The sequence below is a fragment of the Carassius carassius genome, chromosome 8 (genome assembly GCF_963082965.1).
Source record: "Carassius carassius chromosome 8, fCarCar2.1, whole genome shotgun sequence".
Lineage (NCBI taxonomy): Eukaryota > Metazoa > Chordata > Actinopteri > Cypriniformes > Cyprinidae > Carassius > Carassius carassius.
Window position 1 is genome coordinate 6,038,944 of NC_081762.1, and position 19,164 is coordinate 6,058,107.

At 37.0% G+C, this 19,164-nt stretch overlaps 2 protein-coding genes across 2 annotated transcripts; one reads left to right on the forward strand and one right to left on the reverse strand.

Annotated features, from left to right (window-relative positions):
* Nucleotides 1-232: 232 nt before the first annotated feature.
* LOC132145074 (CMP-N-acetylneuraminate-beta-galactosamide-alpha-2,3-sialyltransferase 1-like) lies at nucleotides 233-10,152 on the reverse strand. Its single transcript, XM_059555787.1, has 7 exons — nucleotides 9,982-10,152; nucleotides 9,107-9,393; nucleotides 2,256-2,449; nucleotides 1,969-2,148; nucleotides 1,832-1,877; nucleotides 1,317-1,436; nucleotides 233-685 (listed from the first exon to the last, which is right to left on the reverse strand). Exons 2-7 carry the CDS (start codon nucleotides 9,371-9,373, stop codon nucleotides 518-520), a joined length of 975 nt encoding a protein of 324 aa, XP_059411770.1. The 5' UTR covers nucleotides 9,374-9,393; nucleotides 9,982-10,152; the 3' UTR covers nucleotides 233-517.
* A 613-nt stretch (nucleotides 10,153-10,765) lies between these two features.
* LOC132145076 (CMP-N-acetylneuraminate-beta-galactosamide-alpha-2,3-sialyltransferase 2-like) lies at nucleotides 10,766-16,400 on the forward strand. Its single transcript, XM_059555791.1, has 7 exons — nucleotides 10,766-11,017; nucleotides 12,984-13,377; nucleotides 14,067-14,260; nucleotides 14,349-14,528; nucleotides 15,028-15,073; nucleotides 15,393-15,518; nucleotides 15,621-16,400. Exons 2-7 carry the CDS (start codon nucleotides 13,102-13,104, stop codon nucleotides 15,786-15,788), a joined length of 990 nt encoding a protein of 329 aa, XP_059411774.1. The 5' UTR covers nucleotides 10,766-11,017; nucleotides 12,984-13,101; the 3' UTR covers nucleotides 15,789-16,400.
* Nucleotides 16,401-19,164: the final 2,764 nt, after the last annotated feature.

The window sequence follows — 19,164 nt, forward strand, 5'->3', positions numbered from 1 at the left end:
TTACTTAAACAATATGAAAAGTAAGATTTTTGTTTTGTGTTGACATTTCTTATTGGTACAGGAATTTCTGGCAAAATAATTTTTTTTTTTTGTTTCAACCAAAATAGAGTAGAAATAAATAAAATAGAAATAAAATAGAATTTGAATATCCATAAAAACATTCCAAATGTCTAACAGATTAGTTGGCTACTTTAGTAAAAGGACACCAGGTACATACCATATGATATAAAATATATTTATTTGCCTTTCATTTTTACATTCATTTGTTTCGGTTTGTTTTGTTTTATACACCATTTTGAGATACTTCATTAAATGGAAGTCTTATTTATCCCTTTATATTTAGAAATCTTTTTTCTCTGTTAAATGCGTGAACAAATCTGTGTGAATGTTGCAACATTGTGATAATCATAAGGTTTGTTAACACATTAAACTTTTGGATACAAGAAAGTGATATAGTTTTATCAACATGTTAACAAAATGACTTAATACATTTAACCGAAAATGTCCATTCCTGGTGTTATCTATACCCTTTATATATTGAAATCTTGTTTCTCTGCTGAAGTTGATGGATTGTTTTGTTTTCAAAGTCTCCACCATGAGGGCCGCCTTTATAGTGAGTGCGAGTTCTGTCAAAGTAATGATGCCAGGTTCCAGTACTTGAAGCCCCAAACCCAAAGACATTCACCTGTGTAAGAGACAGAGCAGTTTTGGCTTGTGGTTTAGAAAAACTAATCTTTTTGTAATCCTAACAAAACACATATCGTTGGAAAGGTCTGACAGTCAAGATTCCATATAGTTACTGTTTTGTAATAGAAGACATATTGTGACAGAAAATTATTGATTTGTGACAGAAAACTACATTTGAACGCCTAGGTTGTAAATTATGGACTAATTTTCATTTTTGAGGGAACTAACCCTTTAAGTAGATGGTGGGCAGATTCTACCTTTTTGTGAATTAGTGTGCATTTTGATGCTAGAAATGTTTTAAAATCCACAAATGTGTGTAGCAATGCACAGATCCAAAGAAAACTATTTAAAATGTACAGAAAATCCACAAATTAATGGCTGGCAAAATTGTGTTTGTGACACAAAAACATATTTGTGGATATTGAGGTTATAGAAGGTGATCGTTAAGATCAAATTTTGTGTGCATGTTCAAATGATTTTAGTGCCACTTATAGGCAAATTATAGGTAAATATTTTCATTTCTGTTTTATGTGTACCTTTTGATTTGGTTTCTAATAAATGATGTGCCTTTCACAAACTTAACATCTGTTTATAAAATTAGTCTAAAATGAAAATGCAAACAGTTTTACCTTATCACAGATATGCATGGCAAATATTATTGTAATGAAGCCAGTAGATGGATATCTGCCATGTTTCAGAAGCCATTTGTCATAGACGTATTTTATAAAAGAAGGATGGAGGACCATCACCTAAACAGAAACAAAAACATTAATGAGACATACTGTCATAGTTATGGACTTCTGTTCTTACTGAGTTTCCTTATTTGGTCATGTTCCTTTTCTTGTTCAGTTATTTAATTAGCGCCACACCTGTTTCTCTTTCCCACTGATTACATTCCCAGTATTTCAAAATCTGTGTTTTCCGTTTTTGATTTGTCCACTTGATGTTTGACCATCTGGATTTGTGTTTGGTTGTGCCACATCCCCCCTCCCCCTTTTTTTTCTGTGGATCATTAAAATGACTATTTTTGATATCCTTCGTGCAATTGCTTTACACACCAACACGTGTGATCCATACATATTTTGAGGCTTAATAATCAGTCTCTTGAATTTCATTGCATTCATTTAATGACATGGATACTCACCTTGTTCTCATCTGCTTTGATTGAAGGTTTGACTCGTGTGTAGGTGCTGAGGAACAAAAAGATGGCTTACTAATTATGCAGATATATTGTTTAATATTTCTTACATAGTTTTTTTTTTTTTTTTAAACTGTGCTAACCGCGTGATGTGTCTAGTGGTGAAGGTACTTATGAGCCACTGCATGTCGCGAATCTTAAAGGGAAAAAGCACCAGATGGGTGGAGTTGTCCAAGTCCATGGCGCTTTCAGGATACAGAATCCGGTGAGTTGTCTTTGACCCCACATCCCTCTCGTAACCTTTTGTCGGGCCTTTATTTATCCTGAGTGAACAATACAAGTAACAGGTATTAATAAGCTATCTAAAGAACTGTTGTTGTAGAGAACATTTTATCAGATCATTATGTGCATTATTCAGTTCTTCTAGTACCTAATCACAACATCATGGAAATCTATTAGAGACCCATAATGGGATCCCAGAAGGTTTGCAGAGTTTCCCACAACAGCACAGGTTCTGCAGCGATCTGGACCGGCGTCTGAGAAGTGCTCTTTATCCGGGAAGAGAGAAAACATCTGATCCACCACCTCTGTGTAGTTGATCCTGAACATTGATGGCTGTAGACCCTGTACAAATATTTGATATTTTCAAGATAAGCATCAATGAATATTGTTTTGTTACAATTGGTTTACATAATATAGACATTACATAATAGGGACTTGCGAAGACCGTTGATTTGTATCTTCATTTTCACATTGAGAAATTCAACATGACTCCAATCATGTTTTAATGATCTGCAATCATCCTCACATGATCGCATGACTAGTTTTACAAAGCTACTGCAGGATGTTATTTATTTTAGCACATAGCATTTAAAAAAAATCTGGCCTATAAAAACCTTTTTAGGTACTTTTAAAGTATGATTTTGTTGTAGAATAAAATGTCTTAGTAATGTTAAAATCTTACTCATGAATCGCAAACTGTCACTGTTAAAGACCCAAAAGCATTATGTGTCACAAGAATAAAAAAGTGTTTAATATAATTTATAATGAACACTTTTTTTTTGAGAACTTATATGCATGTTATACCCCAATACAAACACATGAAGTCCTCATTTATGGGCGGGGTCCCATGATCTACAGTACTGCTGGAAGCCTATATATATACTGTGTGTATATATATATATATATATATATATATATATATATATATATATATATATATATATTACATTTACATTACATTTATTCATTTAGCAGACGCTTTTATCCAAAGCGACTTACAGATGAGGACAGTGGAAGCAATCAAAAACAACAAAATGAGCAATGATATATAAGTGCTATAACAAGTCTCAGTTAGGTTAACACAGTACACATAGCATGGGATTTTAAATAATATAAAAAAAAGAAAAAAAAAGAAAAAAAAAAAAAAGAAAACCGATAGAATAAAAAAGAATAGAGCAAGCTAGTGTTAGAGATCTTTTCACATACACACACACACACACACACACACACACATACAATTGCATGATAAATGAAAAGAGAATAGAATACAAAAAGATTAGAAAGGTAGTTAGATTTTTTTAAAGAATAGAATTAGAATAGTGAGTGTTAAAGTTAGAGGGTCAAATAAAGATGGAAGAGATGTGTTTTAAGCCTATTCTTGAAGATGGCTAAAGACTCAGCTGCTCGGATTGAGTTGGGGAGGTCATTTCACCAGGAGGGAACATTTAATTTAAAAGTCCGTAAAAGTGACTTTGTGCTTCTTTGGGATGGCACAATCAAGCGACGTTCACTTGCAGAACGCAAGCTTCTAGAGGTTCTAAATAGTTCTCAAGCTTCTATTTTATATATATATATATATATATATATATATATATATATATATATATATATATATATATATGCTGTAACCTAAATAAACTGTGTATATAAATATAGTATATACATTTATAACAAAGAATAAACGGTGTCATTGCCCCACTGCCCCCTCCTCAGGTTTTCTCGTCCCCAAGGACAGGTGAAATCCACAAAATGCTGGGGCACACAAAGTGCCTCACTGGGCCGAAGCTGTGATCCAGTCTTCGCTTTTGTGGTCTGCTGCTGGGCCACTGGCAGGTATCCCATGCCTCAAGGGTTTAATCCGCCAGAACTCCACATCCTGGCTGCTATGACTGCCTTCACTGCAATGTCAGCGCTCAAATTGCTATCTTCAGCTGCCCCCAACCCAGACTGACCCAGAAGAGCCCCAGACCCTCCCAGCACAGCATATTCAGTTCCAGCGGACTACTGTTGACCTCTGCTCTTGAAGGGTTGCCTTTCCCCGATGTATGGAGCCATCCTGTCCCGGTGGGAAACGACCGTCTGTCCCCCAGGCCTCTTCTGAACACGGTAAAAACACTTTCTGAGCCTCTTCACTACATAACAGGGTCCTATTCAGGTGCAATCCAGTTTAGGTGAACATCCCTTCTGCCTCTTCAGACTATAGACCCATACCAGCTCACCATCATTAAAATAAATTCCCGTTGCAAAGCCCACATGCAAAACCTGACAATGAGCAAAATCATGGACTGACTGCAGCTGGTCCTATAGTGTCACGATCATTAGATGGAGTGCCCATGAACTTCAGTAGAGAGTCCCACTCTCTGGGAAGTCTTGTTTAGCCAGTCTGACATTTCCGAGCATTTTCCTTGTGTTTTCCTTCTGTACCTGACCTTTGGATTGTTTATACCGACTCTGATTTTCTGCTGCTTGCCCCCGACATCTGCTTGTTTCTGTTATCGATTCTGGTTATCCCTACTTACCTGACGCCGTTACTGATCATTGCCTGTCTGACCATTCTCATCATTAAAGTTCTGCACATGGATCCGAACGTCTCTGTCTCATCATTACAGAAGACTTCGCCAAACCAGGATCCAGCAGCTTTATTGAACCCCAGACCAGGTATGGAGCCAGCTTAAAGTTTATTCAACCCTGTAGGTGTGCTTTGCTCCATTTTTCAAGATGGCCGACCAATTGAGCTCTTTGTGGAGGAATTCATTCAGTATAGTCACCTTTTGCCTGGGGATGAAGATCTGGTAAAGGACTGTTTCTGGAGTGGTCTTGACGCTAAGATAAGCTTAAGTTTACCAGAAGGAGACCCTAGCTGGACCCTCGGACAGTTTATTGACTTTGTATTGCAGTTTTGTGGCTCTCCTTTTACACTCGAGGAGGTCACTTCTCCAAGCTATCCAGCTCCTATCCGTTCGGTGGTCCCTGTACCTGAGCTTCTGCACAAGCTGGCCGCCAGCCCAGCGCCGCTGCACAAGATGGCCGCCAGCCCAGCGCCGCTGCACAAGATGGCCGCCAGCTCAGCGCCGCTGCTCAAGATGGCCGCCAGCTCAGCGCCGCTGCTCAAGATGGCCGCCAGCTCAGCGCCGCTGCACAAGATGGCCACCAGCCCAGCGCCGCTGTGCAAGATGGCAGCCACGGTCGACTTTCCAGAGTCAAGTCACGTCCCCGTCGGCTCTCCAGAGTCAAGTCACGTCCCCGTCGGCTTTCCAGAGTCAAGTCACGTCCCCGTGGGCTTTCCAGAGTCAAGTCAGGACCCCGTCGACTTTCCAGAGTCAAGTCAGGTCCCCGTCGACTTTCCAGAGTCAGGTCAAGTCACCACTAACACCCGTGAGTCAAGTAAAACCACAGTTAAACTTCATGAGTCTACTCCGTTCACAGTTGATCAGGTCCCTGTTGATTTCCCGGAGTTGAGTCAGGTTCCGGTTGACCCCCAAAGTCGAGTCAGGTGCTCATGGACCCTCCAAAGTCGAGTCAGGTGCTCATGGACCCTCCAGAGTCAGGGTTAGTCACCGTCGACCCTCCAGAGTCAGGGTTAGTCGCCGTCGACCTTCCAGAGTCAGGGTTAGTCACCGTTGACCCTCCAGAGTCAGGGCTAGTTCCTGTGGACCTTCCAGAGTCGAATCAGGTGACCTTTGAATTTTCAGAGTTGAGTCAGGTTCCGGTGGAACCTCCAGAGTCGAGTCAGGTACTCGTGGACCTACTTACTCCTGTGGACCTTCCAGAGTTGAGGCTAGTCACGTTGACCTTTCAGAGTCAAGTCAAGTCACTGGTGATCTTCAAGGACAGAGTCAAGTCACTGGTGATCTTCAAGGACAGAGTCAAGTCACTGGTGATCTTCAAGGACAGAGTCAAGTCACTGGTGATCTTCAAGGACAGAGTCAAGTCACTGGTGATCTTCAAGGACAGAGTCAAGTCACTGGTGATCTTCAAGGACAAAGTCAAGTCACTGGTGATCTTCAAGGAGAGAGTCATTTCACTGGTGATCTTCAAGGACAGAGTCAAGTCACTGGTGATCTTCAAGGACAGAGTCAAGTCACTGGTGATCTTCAAGGACAGAGTCAAGTCACTGGTGATCTTCAAGGACAGAGTCAAGTCACCGGTGATCTTCAAGGACAGAGTCAAGTCACCAGTGATCTTCAAGGACTGAGTCTAGTCACCGGTGATCTTCAAGGACTGAGTCAAATCACAGTCGTTCTTCAGGAACCAAGTCAAGTCACAGTCGATCCTCAAGAGCACAGTCAAGTCCCCAATGATCTTCATGAGCCAAGTCAAGTCACAGTTGATCTTCATGAGCCAAGTCAAGTAACAGTTGATCTTCATGAGCCAAGTCAAGTCACAGTTGATCTTCATGAGCCAAGTCAAGTCACAGTTGATCTTCATGAGTCAAGTCAAGTCACAGTTGATCTTCATGAGCCAAGTCAAGTCACAGTTGATCTTCATGAGCCAAGTCAAGTCACAGTTGATCTTCATGAACTAAGTCAAGTCACAGTTGATCTTCATGAGCAAAGGCAAGTCACCATTAACCTCCTTGAGCCAAGTCAAGTCACAGTTGATCCTCAGGAACCAAGGCAAGTCACCAATGATCTTCATGAGCAAAGTCAAGTCACCATTTACCTCCGTGAACTAAGTCAAGTCACAGTCAATCTTCAGGAACCCAGTCAAGTCACAGTCGATCTTCATGAATCCAGTCAAATCACCACTAATCTACCAGAGCCTCGTCACATCTCAGCCGCACTTCCAGAACTCTCGTCCTATTTTGTCACGGCCATGGAGGCCGTCTATGAGCTCTCATTCATTCCGGTCATGGCTACGGAGGTCCTCCATGAACTCACCGCCTGCCCTGTCACGGCCATGGAGGCCAGCTACCATCTCATCACGGCCACGGAGGCCGCTATTAACCTGTTTATGTTCCCTGTTTCAGTCCCACCTGACCAGACTTGCTTTCCTGTGCCATCAACTCCACTGTAGTGGTCCTCTGCTATGTCACAATCATTAGATGGAGTGCCCATGAACTTCAGTAGAGGGCACTCCAATCAGGACCATTCCACATCAACCACCAGATGTCACTCGGACTCTAGCACCTCTCATCTGTTGCACCACACCCGAACTACATTCCCCATGAGTCACTGCATCACAATCACCCTGCCACACCTGCACATCATTCATCAGCCAATTTCCTTGCCACACCTGCACCTCATTTACACACACATAAAAGCAGCACACTCACTCCCACTCTCTGGGAAGTCTTGTTTAGCCAGTCTGACATTTCCGAGCGTTTTCCTTGTGCTTTCCTTCTGTACCTGACCTTTGGATTGTTTATACCGACTCTGATTCTCTACTGCTTGCCCCCGACATCTGCTTGTTTCTGTTATCGATTCTGGTTATCCCTACATACCTGACGCCGTTACTGATCATTGCCTGTCTGACCATTCTCTTCATTAAAGTTCTGCACATGGATCCGAACGTCTCTGTCTCATCATTACATATAGCTGTTAGGCATAGTCCAGTCTGGGCCGGGCTCTAGGTCCGTCTGGAGGTTGACCCATCAAGGCGGTGACAGGACTTTGGCGCTAATTTCTGCCACTTGGTTACATCCATTACAGGTTCCACAAATTCTCTCTATAACACTCCCAAATTGAATGCCAGGCCATCCCGCATGGACCACAACCCCCGTCACCACTGATCCAAAAGCCATGACCTCTTCCCACGTAAGCCTCCTTCCAGATTCGAGTTCCATGCTGTTCAATGGCCCATGTTACATTTGAATCAGGCAGCACTATACAACAAGACACCTCCATCCCCATCTCTGGGATCTTGTCAGACGGTTTCTGCATCACATATCCAGCCAGTCACTCACATTGTGGGCAGGATGCCATACAGGTGTGCCTTGGCAAGCTGTCCACATTCTGGAGACTCTCCCCCTTGCGATGCTGAATGGTAAATTGAAACTCTTGCAGGTGTTCTGTCCACCATACCACCTGTCCTTCTGACTCCCGGGAACAGCCAACATAGAGAAACATGATCTGTTCGGATCCCAAAGCAAAGGCCACAGAGGATATGCCTGAAATGGCTGACTGCCTCCACAATGGTTAAAGTTCACGTCTGGTCACACAGTAATTATCTTCTGCCCTGTTGATGGCCCGACTATAGTAGGAAATCACCCTCTCTCCCTTTTTCCCCTCCTGGGAAATTACTGCAACCAGATCTATGTTGCTGGAATCTGTGTCCAAGATTAATGATAATCTAGGGTCTGGGGTGGCCAAGACTGGCACATGACACAAAGGCTCCATCAGGCTTTCAAAAGCCTTTTGCTATTCTTGCCCCAACTGGAACCACTTTGATTTCTTTGTTAACTCATGGAGGGGTGTGGCAACAGTTTTGAACCCGGGGACGAATTTCCAATAATACAATGCTAGTACTAGAAAAGCCCACAATCCCTTTTTTTTATTGATTCAGTGGATTTATTGTCTTTATAATAAATATTTGAAAATCAAAATCTGGATTTGAAATGTTTGTTATTAAAGATGGTATGTGAAAGTTTGAAAAAGAAAATAGTGGTTTTCATCTTGCCACTTTCTTGGTAAAGGAAACACAATTTTACTCAAATTAATCAAAATGGACAATAAACTAGTTCTACACACTCCACACCGAAGTCTTTGATGATATTAAGTCCCTTATAAATTTGCTACTTTTATATTAAACTATAAATATGATTTAAAATGTGGAACTCTACGGTAGAAATACTGAAACAAAAATCTTAATCAGTATTTTTTTATTATATATAATTATGTAAAGAGAAAAAATTATGCATTACAATAAAAAAATGGAGAGGAAATCCATTAATATATTAAAAATGTGTTAATATACCGTTATAATTAAATATAAATGTTACTTATAATGTGGAACTCTATGGCAGATAAAATATTTAGCATTTAATATTTAAAGACTTACCCTCCACCATCTGTAGGTGTCTCGACGTAACACACTGTTTTTTCTGTTCAGCAGAGGTGTAATGCTGGGGTCGTATCGATAAATGAACCAGTCATCGTCCATAAAACCCATGACGCAAGATTTACAGGAGCATGAAGCTTGAAAGATCGAGTCATCAAAGGAATCCACAGTATTATCGATCGGGTTTTGGGTGAACAAAAGAAGGATAGTCATGAAGCTGAAAAGCAGGGTGATGTAGCGAGGCGTTAGTCTATTGAAGATGTTCATCTTTTGCGTGTGTCGTGTTCCTGGTGGACAAATACAATTTTATTAGAAAGATAGAAAAACGACAGTGATACTTTGTAATTCATTATTTCTGTAATTTCTGGTTGATTGTATGAGTTCTGAGATTTTAAACTCGAGATTTTCGATCTATAGTTCAACTGAGGCAATAAACAAATACAATGTAAATTCGACTCCGCCATTATTTAAAAAATAAAAATAATTTATCATTGTAATTTAACTTAAGTAAATGTATTGTTTTGGTGTGAATAAATAAATATTCTATATTTTTTCGTTATGATTTAATAATTAATGCGTCAAAGGGTTCCTTTATTCAATCGTTTCAATTCGATTGAAAATGTAAAACATAAAATAACTTTTAAATAAATACAAATATTTAAAACAGTGTTTTACCAAAAAGAAGAGTTAATCACGTTCAACAATAATTCTCAGACCGATTTGCTGAGTTTGTCAAAACTTTTGTTAAATAAGTAGCCCATACAAATGTTTCATATTCCACAATTTTCAGAGACAAAAACATTAATTTGATTTCTCTGATCGAATTTTATTACAAATTGACTACTAATTATCAATTAAAATATTATCAAACTTACCAAAATTATGAATGAAGAACGTCAGGATAGGTTCCTATTTAGTCTTCTGTAAGCCGGTATTTATTGAGGTCTATAAACCATCACAAGCAAGTAAGTAATTTTTTTTCTAGACTTTATTTCTTGACATCTGATACATCAAAATATCTGAAAGCTTCTGCACCTTGACGGAAAAGTATTTCAAGTTTGTCGCTCAAGTGGTTTTACCTGTTCATACCTTTCAATCTGATTTATTTGTGCCTATATGTCTGCATAGTGAGTTCTTTAAAAGTAGCGTCACAGTCAGCATTGTGAGTGGGGGTGATGTAGCCTACCTGTTCAATAGCAGCCATCAACCTTTACTCCACAAGGATGGGCTTTTAGAACAATGCATATAAGCATGCACGTACATTGACTCATTTCTAAAATAAAGATTTATTTCGTTTAGAGGTTCAGTAAATAATAATAATAATAATAATAATAATAATAATAATAATAATAATTATTATTATTATTTTTTTTTTTTTTGTGTGTATCTGTAAAGATCTTCGGTTATTGTATTATTCTTTTGAGATGAAAAGTTATATTAGGTTCTTCATATCATTATATTGAATATATATTTTATATTGGTCAGTATACCAGTATATTAAAAAGACACTTTAAAGCTTTTTTTTTTTTTTTTTAATGAATAACCTTAAAGGTTTTGGTGAGACGGATAAGATGTTTTACATCCGATAAAATAAAAGAGGATAATATGTGGCACTGTAAGAATAAACAGTCCAAAAAGGGAAGAAAGGTTTAATCGCATAAAAAAGCGTAGGCTACATTGAATTGCGGCCTTTGAGCATGTATTTATCAATTATTTTAAAACACTGATTATGAGAATCAAAATACTCGATTTGTCCACACCGTGGATATCCATAATTTTAATGAGAAGCGAGTTGATTGTATGGCAGGTTAAATCTACTCTAACCAGTCGCACACCCTACACCCTGCTGACATTCACGATCAAGGTCCACAGACAAGCACACATCGCTGGATTCAAAGCTGAACACTAAATGTGAGTGCATGTTTTCGTTTTGTCACATTTTACGCTTTATTTCTCAGGTGTAAGAATTAGACATATTTAGTCCGTCTTTTATGTCAGTTGCTTACAGTGTGGGGTGAAACCTTCATCCTCGACTGAAAAATAAATAAATAAATATATATTTTGTTAATGTGTTTACCTTAATTTCCGTAAAGTATAATTATTAATTAGAAGATTAGGTTCACAAAGCATTATTTTTTTATTTCATGAGTACGTTTCAAATATCAAAAGCGGTTCTGCTTTAATTCTAAAAGGCAATAGCCTATGACACAATCATGATAAAATACGATGTTACTTAATAAACACTTTTTGTGTTCGTTCTCATTTTCTATTGTAACTTCAGTAAATCGCAAATAACAAATTCATGTGAATTGAAATGTTATTTTAAACAAATCAACCCATTGAATACACATAAAAAAGCTACTTTTAAGTAGGCTACTACAAATTTGCTGAAACAGACAAAGCTACAACCAGAAACTAATAATACATTTAATTTTCGACCTATTATATTGTGTTTTACTAACATCCATACACCTAAAACAGTAATTGTTGTACAATGTGACAAAATAAATAAAGAAATGCTATAGCCTATTGATGTGTACATTCCCAGTAGTCGCAGCTGTATTCCTTCTAGACTTTAAGGGATAGTTCACCCAGAAATGAAAATTCTGTCATTTACTCACCCGTGTCATAACAAACCCACCTCCATTTCGGTCATTCTACAAAAACGTCAATTTTTCTGTCCCTTTACAGAAATATTACAATTGAAAAACACATTAGGGTTAAGAAAAATGTATCTTTTAAAATAAAACATTATTTGAACAATTAGACATTCTTGTACAATAAATGTGGCAATATTTGTTTTTAATTAATTATAAAAAATTCCAAGAACCACAAAACTGCTTGTCCCCACAGCCATGTATACAGGGAAAGGTCTTTATTTTGCAGTCAAAATCAAGGTTTTCTACCATTTAAATTACAAAAAGGTATTCATAACTATAAAATATATGTTATAAATGGCATAATAAAATAAAATGCTCAGTAAATCACAATGATGACATCACTTGACTTCCTCCTTATTTTCTAAAGATCTATGAAAAAAGCCCATGTTAAGTCCACTGTATCTTTTCAATTATCCTAGATGTTCTCATTTAACTCACGATTTCATATGAAGATTTTAGTTGACGTCACTGGTATTGACCTATTTATTGTTAGGGAATTGTAAAAAAAAAAATACTATAATAAAAATGGATTAAACTTAATTTAGTGAGTATATGCAATGATTGACAATATATGGTTTGGTACCTTACAGCAGACATTTAGTAAAATGCTTTTTTCATGAAAAGTGTCACTGGTGTTACCTTCCTTATGGGTAAGACCAGTAAAGATCAGTATATCAGGTCTTAAGTATGTCACTTGTGATTCATTGTGTCACTGGTGTTATTCTGCTGTGTTACCGTACTGTTTTTTTTTCCAAATTAAATAAAACATAATCTCCTTATTTCTTGCATTTTCATTTTTTTCCTGTGCTGAAAACATATCAAGAAAAAATATTTAATAAAATATTTTTTATATTGATAAAGAAGGTAACACCAGTGACACAAAATGGTTCATGTTGTCTTGAAATAATTGCACAAAAAAAATTAATAGAAAAATAATTAAGCTGTCATTTATATGTATTCATAAAGTCAAAAGGTAATCTAATAATGTGGTCTAAGTTGAAATGTTAGAAAAATAAATACATTTTAAGGCATTTTGCCATACCAAAAGTGGACGTTTCTGTAGAATGACCCATTTATGCCTGAGATTTTCCTGCACATAAACAACAAATGCACATGGTGCTGCTGATGTAGAACATGCATGAAAAGTCAATATACTACTCTTCCTCTAACCCTTCATTGCTAAAAATAAATGTTTTTATTGTTATTTATTGCTCAAGGTCTTGCAGCTGATCTCAAGATAAAGTGCAGAAAGGTGCTAAAGAAATCACCTGGAATCATCTCGACCTCACTCTAAACATCAGAGAGTTGAACTGTAGAAGCCCCTCAGCATTCAAAATGCGCTGGTGTAAATATCTAAAGGTCATTTTGGTTTTGTTATGTGCCTGCATCTTTATTGTGACAATACATAAAGTTCCTCTTGGACATTTTAAAGTTTTGGTGAACAATAGTGTGGTGGAGCAGCTCTTTCGTGAAGAACCCTGTGCCTGTATGGAGCGCTGTTTGGCTGCAAGTGACGACAAGTGGTTTGCTGAACATTACAGAAAAGATGTACCACCAGTTCTCTCTCTCAACAACAGTGTCCTCCCTGACCACATCTTTAAGTGGTGGCAGGTATTGTCTTCGTGTGTTTCTCATTTGTTACTTCAGCCCACTTTAATGTACATTAAGCTGGACTGTTCACAATTCAGAATTGAACTGAGAATACTTCCAATTTATGTCTAAGACATCCTTTTTTATGGAGCAATTATTTCAGTGTTCAGTATCAAACGATTTATCAGAAATCATTCTAGTGTGCTGAATCATTGTGAAAGCACTCTGACATCTTCAAAACCAAGTTCTGTTCCATTGTATTTACAAGCAAATTATACTTTTTTTCCATTGTGTTGTGAAAAGGGAATTCTTCTTGAATTTAATTGCAGTCCATTTTAGTCTATTTTAGGTGTGGTCAATTCCATTCATATTCACACTGAATAGAAGTCAGTTCTTTGAATTCTTTACTGTAAAAGGAGAACAAGGAAGAATAATATGTTTATTTATTTTTAAATATAAAATGTAGACACATACAGAATGTGTATGTGTACACTACAGTTAATTTCTTTCTGGATGAAGACAAAAAATCTTACTGGCCTCAAACTTTTGAATGGTAGTACATATGCATCTTTAAACTAATTAGCTTCTTTAATGTCATTAGTGTTAGTTTACATAAAATGTTCATAATGATTTTTATTTGATTCTGGTTTCATGCTGATAGTAGAAGTGTACTTTTCTGAGTCATTGATTCATTTTAAATCTATTCACAGTCTCTACAATCTACAAAGAGCAAAGCTAATTACTCCCAAGTAATTAAGGAGCTGTTTTCTGTCATTCCTGAAGAGGAATGGTACAGAGATGCTGGCCCGTCCCGCTGTCGAACCTGTGCTGTGGTGGGGAACTCTGGGAACCTTTTAGGATCATACTATGGTCCTGTTATAGACCACCACGATTTTGTGTTTAGGTAAACTTATATTTTCATGACACTTTACAATCAAGAGGCTAATTATGATAGAGACTTTAGGCTAATTTTACAATTCTGATTACTACAGGATGAATAAGGCGACAGTTCAGGGCTATGAGAAAGATGTGGGATCCAGGACGACCCATCGTTTAATGTACCCAGAAAGTGCCACCCATCTGGACAACAACACACACCTGGTGCTGTTGCCCTTTAAAACAATAGATATCCAGTGGATTACCAGTGCTCTAACTGATGGATCTATCAAACGGTGAGAGACCAACACAAAAACAAGGTCACATTTCACCACAAAATTAAAAGAATATAAGTTTTTAATAAAGAAAATTAGGCTTATTTTTACAACCATTTTCATCACAGTTAAACAGTTATTTTTTCAGATTTCAGGATACATTCTTACAATGCTTCCAGATTTATATCTATTTAAATCAGCAACAATGTTTTTCTGTTTACACGTCACTAAGCCATGTGTAAATTTTTCACAAATTAAGTTGAGAGGATAACCTGCAGAACAGCTAGTTATGAAAGAACTATTATGACACTGTTTCCTGGTGTGAAACTTATCTGACATTCAGATCCCGTATGGTGACATTATATTTATTTAACAATCTTTTCCAATGTCAGTTTTTATACAACAGTGGAATTCTGCATTTCAAGTCACTTTTATTTTCACTGTTCACACAAGAGAACATATAACTCACTGATTTATTGAAATGGTTTGACCTGTTTTCTCTTATTGTATTTCTTAACAGAACACGGTTTAAGGTTATAGACAAGCTACAAGCCAACAAGGACAAAGTAAGATCAGTAAATTCTTTTTTTTTTTTTTTTTTTTTAACAATAAACTTTTCCATAAAAGATAATCGTCTCTACAGACTTCACCAAAGAGACCTAACAGCTATGGAGACCAATGTTGAGATACACAGACAATACATTCAATTGAAACCTTTTTGCATTACCATAATACATTGATGCTGTAAACACTTGTGTAGAATTTTACACCTTAACATTTATTTGTTTAAAACTTTATCAGGTTCTGAGTTCCAGATTTTCTTTTAGACACCTTTGTAGGTTTCTAAAGTGGCTCATAATAGTTTTTTTTTCTTCATTTTTTCAGGTGATGGTTATGCACCCTGCTTTCATGCATTATGTGCACAATACGTGGCTACACATTAAGTCTCGAAGATCTTATCCATCTACAGGTTTTCTTGTCCTAATATACGCCTTGCACATTTGTGATGAGGTAAAGCTTTTAACAGTTACTTTTTGAGGTTTGTGTGCTGTGCACTAATGTCAGTTACTGTAGCTGATGTGTTTTTTTGTTCATTTGCTTTACTTCCCTTAGGTAAATGTGTTTGGCTTTGGTGCGAACGATAATGGCACCTGGCACCACTATTTCGAAAAAACACCCAAGTCTTTGAAGCGCACTGGTAAACACAGTGGTGGGATTGAGCTTAAAACCCTCTTAGAACTTCATGAAAGGAGGCTGATTGATCTATACACGGGGTGGTGAAAAGGATAATGACATGAAGTAACACAATTTATCAATATTTAATTTTATTTATGATAAATGCATATACTATATGCATTTACTCCTTGTTCAAAATGTGTTTTGGATCTGAAATCTTTTGTGTGTGTTTTTATTTGTATTTTGTTTTTTTACTTTTTGAATTTTTAGATACCAATGATATTGATTTTATGATTTTGCATCAATTAGTTGGGTATGTTTGTGTACACAAGCAAGCAACAAACATTTTTTATGTAATTTAATCAAATGTTAACTTTAAATTTGTATTGTAAATGCAACATTTTAAAAATAAAGAACTGATATACTGAAGGCAACATATTAAGTGCACATACATATCATTGTTTTTCCTTCAGTCCTTTGGTGTTGCACATGATCACAAATATTATTAAACTATTAAACCATATGTATTCATATGTTCTTTAATCCTCTGTTAAATTCTGAAGATGAAGCTGCAGTCTTCACAAGGAGCATTGTTAAGTCTGCATGATAACATGTGAGTTATGTATTAACATTTGTTTTGCAGTCCAAGACAGTGACATTTAAAATCTGAGTCCTCATTGTTCTGTTATCACCAAATAAACAGATAAATCAGCAGTTCATTAACTTGATAGTTAGTAATTTTCATCCTGACTGAACTATTACTTAAAGTAGCTACTTTTACTTGCATGACTCTTTAATGATCTTGCTGTTGTGTGTCATACCAGAATGATTTAGAAATGAGGGACAGCTTGAACCAAATGCAGAAGAGCTTACTAAAAAACAAACAATACTCAAAGAACAGACAAGAGTTAAATAGACAAACAAGACAAAGGTGATAACAATCAGGCAATGAGGAAATGGATGAAATAGAAACCAAATACAAACTTAAAGACATCAGAACATGCAAAGCAGGCACGGTTGGCTTTTTGAGGAGATGCAGTGTGGATAAGGAAGTGTGCGTGACCCACACACACACCACATGACAGTTGCACAGTTGACAAGGGAGGAAAACAAGGGACTAAACATTAATAGTTAGATTCAAATCAGCAAACTGGTTTTCATTTCACTGAATTGGTAAAAAAAAAAAAAACTCCTCAGTCCCTGACCCTATCATGTAATTACATCACTATGCATTTCTTTCTAACTCACTGGCATGTTACTGTATATCAATGAAACATTCATAAGGTTATTTGTGTGAAGGCATATTTCTTATTATTGCTTGTGGTCATATTACTGTGCACTAATCTTTTGTGTGATACGATGGATCGATTTTGAGTAGCCTACATATGTGCACCTACAGCACAAATTACAGACATTTTTGCACCAATGTGGATATGTTCTATATCTATAGATTTTATATATAGAAAGAATAAACCAGTCTTATAAACTCCTTGATTTAGCTTAAAAATGTAAAACACTTCTTGGAAATCCTCAGCAAACTTTTCTTTTTGAGTCAGATATAATATTTGGGCTGTGCATTGGCAGCTTAAATTAATTAAATAATCAGACATCACTATCAGGGACCCTCAGGCTGTTATTTAAGTGATTCGGGAAGGAGCACTGATAAAATAAAATAAAATAATTTCTATCATGGGGAAACTACAGAAAGGCTTAAATTTAGAAAGGGAAGGAAGGTAGAAAAAGTGATCTGTTTATTAAATTTCAAAGAGCTATCAAACTCTACACCCAAATTTCACACTGAAGTTCCTTACGTTATTATGCAATCACGTCATTATGCATTTCTTTTCTAACTCACTGTCATGTTATTTTATATCAATAAAACATTCATACGGTTATTTGTGTGAAGGCATATTGCTTATTATTGCGTATTGTCATATTTGCGTGCACTAATCCTTCAAATTGGATGTGATGGACCGATTTACAGCACAGCACCAATGTGGATATGTTCTACATGTCTAAAGTATATAGAAATAATATATCTTATAAACTCCTTGATTAAGGTTAACTTAAAAATATATAATCTGCATGCACAAACTATAGTAAATCGTATTTACATCTCTTGACAAAAGGGCATTAGCAGATTTTTTACAAAATGTTATTTAATAACAAAAATCACAATTTTCAGTGTATGCCTCAGGCTTGAATAATATTGCCAACACACTTTTTGAAAATCCTCTGCAAACTCAGATAGCTGGATGAATTGGCTCATTCAATTCTTTTTGAGTCAGGTATAATAATTGGGCTAGGCATTGGCAACTTGAAACTAAAGTTAGATTCAGATCAGGTTTTTTGAACAAGCTCAACCAGTTACATCATTACAATCAGTTCAAAATTATATTTAAGTGATTCGGGAAGGAGCATTGATTAAAAATAATAATAAGTGCACATAAACACACACAAAACACAAGTACATGGAGGGTATAGGGTCAGACCAATCACAGTACTTGCAGTCCGTGTATAATAGTTGCACGCCAGGCTTCAGTCTAGGCGTAAACTATGGCATATTCAACACAGAAGTATAAATTGGGATTCACAACTATCATTTTCATACCATCACAACCAGTCTTTGCTCCTTCCCGAGTGTCTGCTTTGAAAATATATAGTGATAGACAAACTGCTTGTGTGTAAAAGATATATAATTGACAGTGGGACAGTGTTTTCTCTACTTCCTGTTGGCCTTCTGTAGCAAATTGTAGCTCCGTGTAGCTGTTTTTATTTTATTTTTTTCTCTAGAATCTTTATCTTACTATCACTCTCTGTTTTTTAAAGTGGTAAAATATAACTTAATTCACACCATATTTCTGATATTATCGATCAATCTTATCAGATTAACTTTGATCGTTCACTTTTATTTTATTTCCGTGAGTGCAGTACACCTGCAAAGCGTTAGCACTCGTTAGCTTGTCATTAGCGTCTTCATTCGAACCTATCGCTGTTTTCTTTTCTCCTCTCCCTCGCTCCAGTTTTTCACAAGTTCATCAAACAACCGCAGTAAGAATTTTCATCAAGCACGGTGAGTAATGGCTTCTCCTATCATTGTTTCTTGCACCTCTTGCCACATGTACAGTTTATCTATCTCTGTCGCTGATGAGGGATTCACATGTGATAAATGCAGGGAAATAGTTAGGCTGACAGAGAAGATTTCAGAATTAGAGACACGCATCCAAACTTTAATTGAGGACAGTAAGAATGTTAGGGCTCTAGATACGGCTTTGGATGCGTCTAGCTCAGGGATTCCTGTACATTGTTCGGTTCCGGAAACAGAGCCCCAGCAGCAGGGCAACTGGGTGACGGTGAGGCAGCGTAGTCGTGGGTCAAAACACCGCTCTTCTGTTCCGATCAAAACATTAAACAGGTTCTCCCCACTCAGTGATGCACCCACTGAGAAACCTGATGAAAGTGCTCTAGTTATTGGTGATTC

What these genes read in the sequence shown, in the direction of transcription:
- LOC132145074 (XM_059555787.1), bottom strand. Translation starts at nt 9,373, where the DNA reads ATGAACATCTTCAATAGACTAACGCCTCGCTACATCACCCTGCTTTTC. An exon ending in TTCCATGATGTTGTGATTAG is followed by an intron (nt 2,149 to 2,255) that starts GTACTAGAAGAA and finishes TTGTTCACTCAG; the next exon opens with GATAAATAAAGGCCCGACAA. An exon ending in CCATGCATATCTGTGATAAG is followed by an intron (nt 686 to 1,316) that starts GTAAAACTGTTT and finishes TCTCTTACACAG; the next exon opens with GTGAATGTCTTTGGGTTTGG.
- LOC132145076 (XM_059555791.1), top strand. Translation starts at nt 13,102, where the DNA reads ATGCGCTGGTGTAAATATCTAAAGGTCATTTTGGTTTTGTTATGTGCC. An exon ending in ACATCTTTAAGTGGTGGCAG is followed by an intron (nt 13,378 to 14,066) that starts GTATTGTCTTCG and finishes ATCTATTCACAG; the next exon opens with TCTCTACAATCTACAAAGAG. An exon ending in ACTGATGGATCTATCAAACG is followed by an intron (nt 14,529 to 15,027) that starts GTGAGAGACCAA and finishes ATTTCTTAACAG; the next exon opens with AACACGGTTTAAGGTTATAG.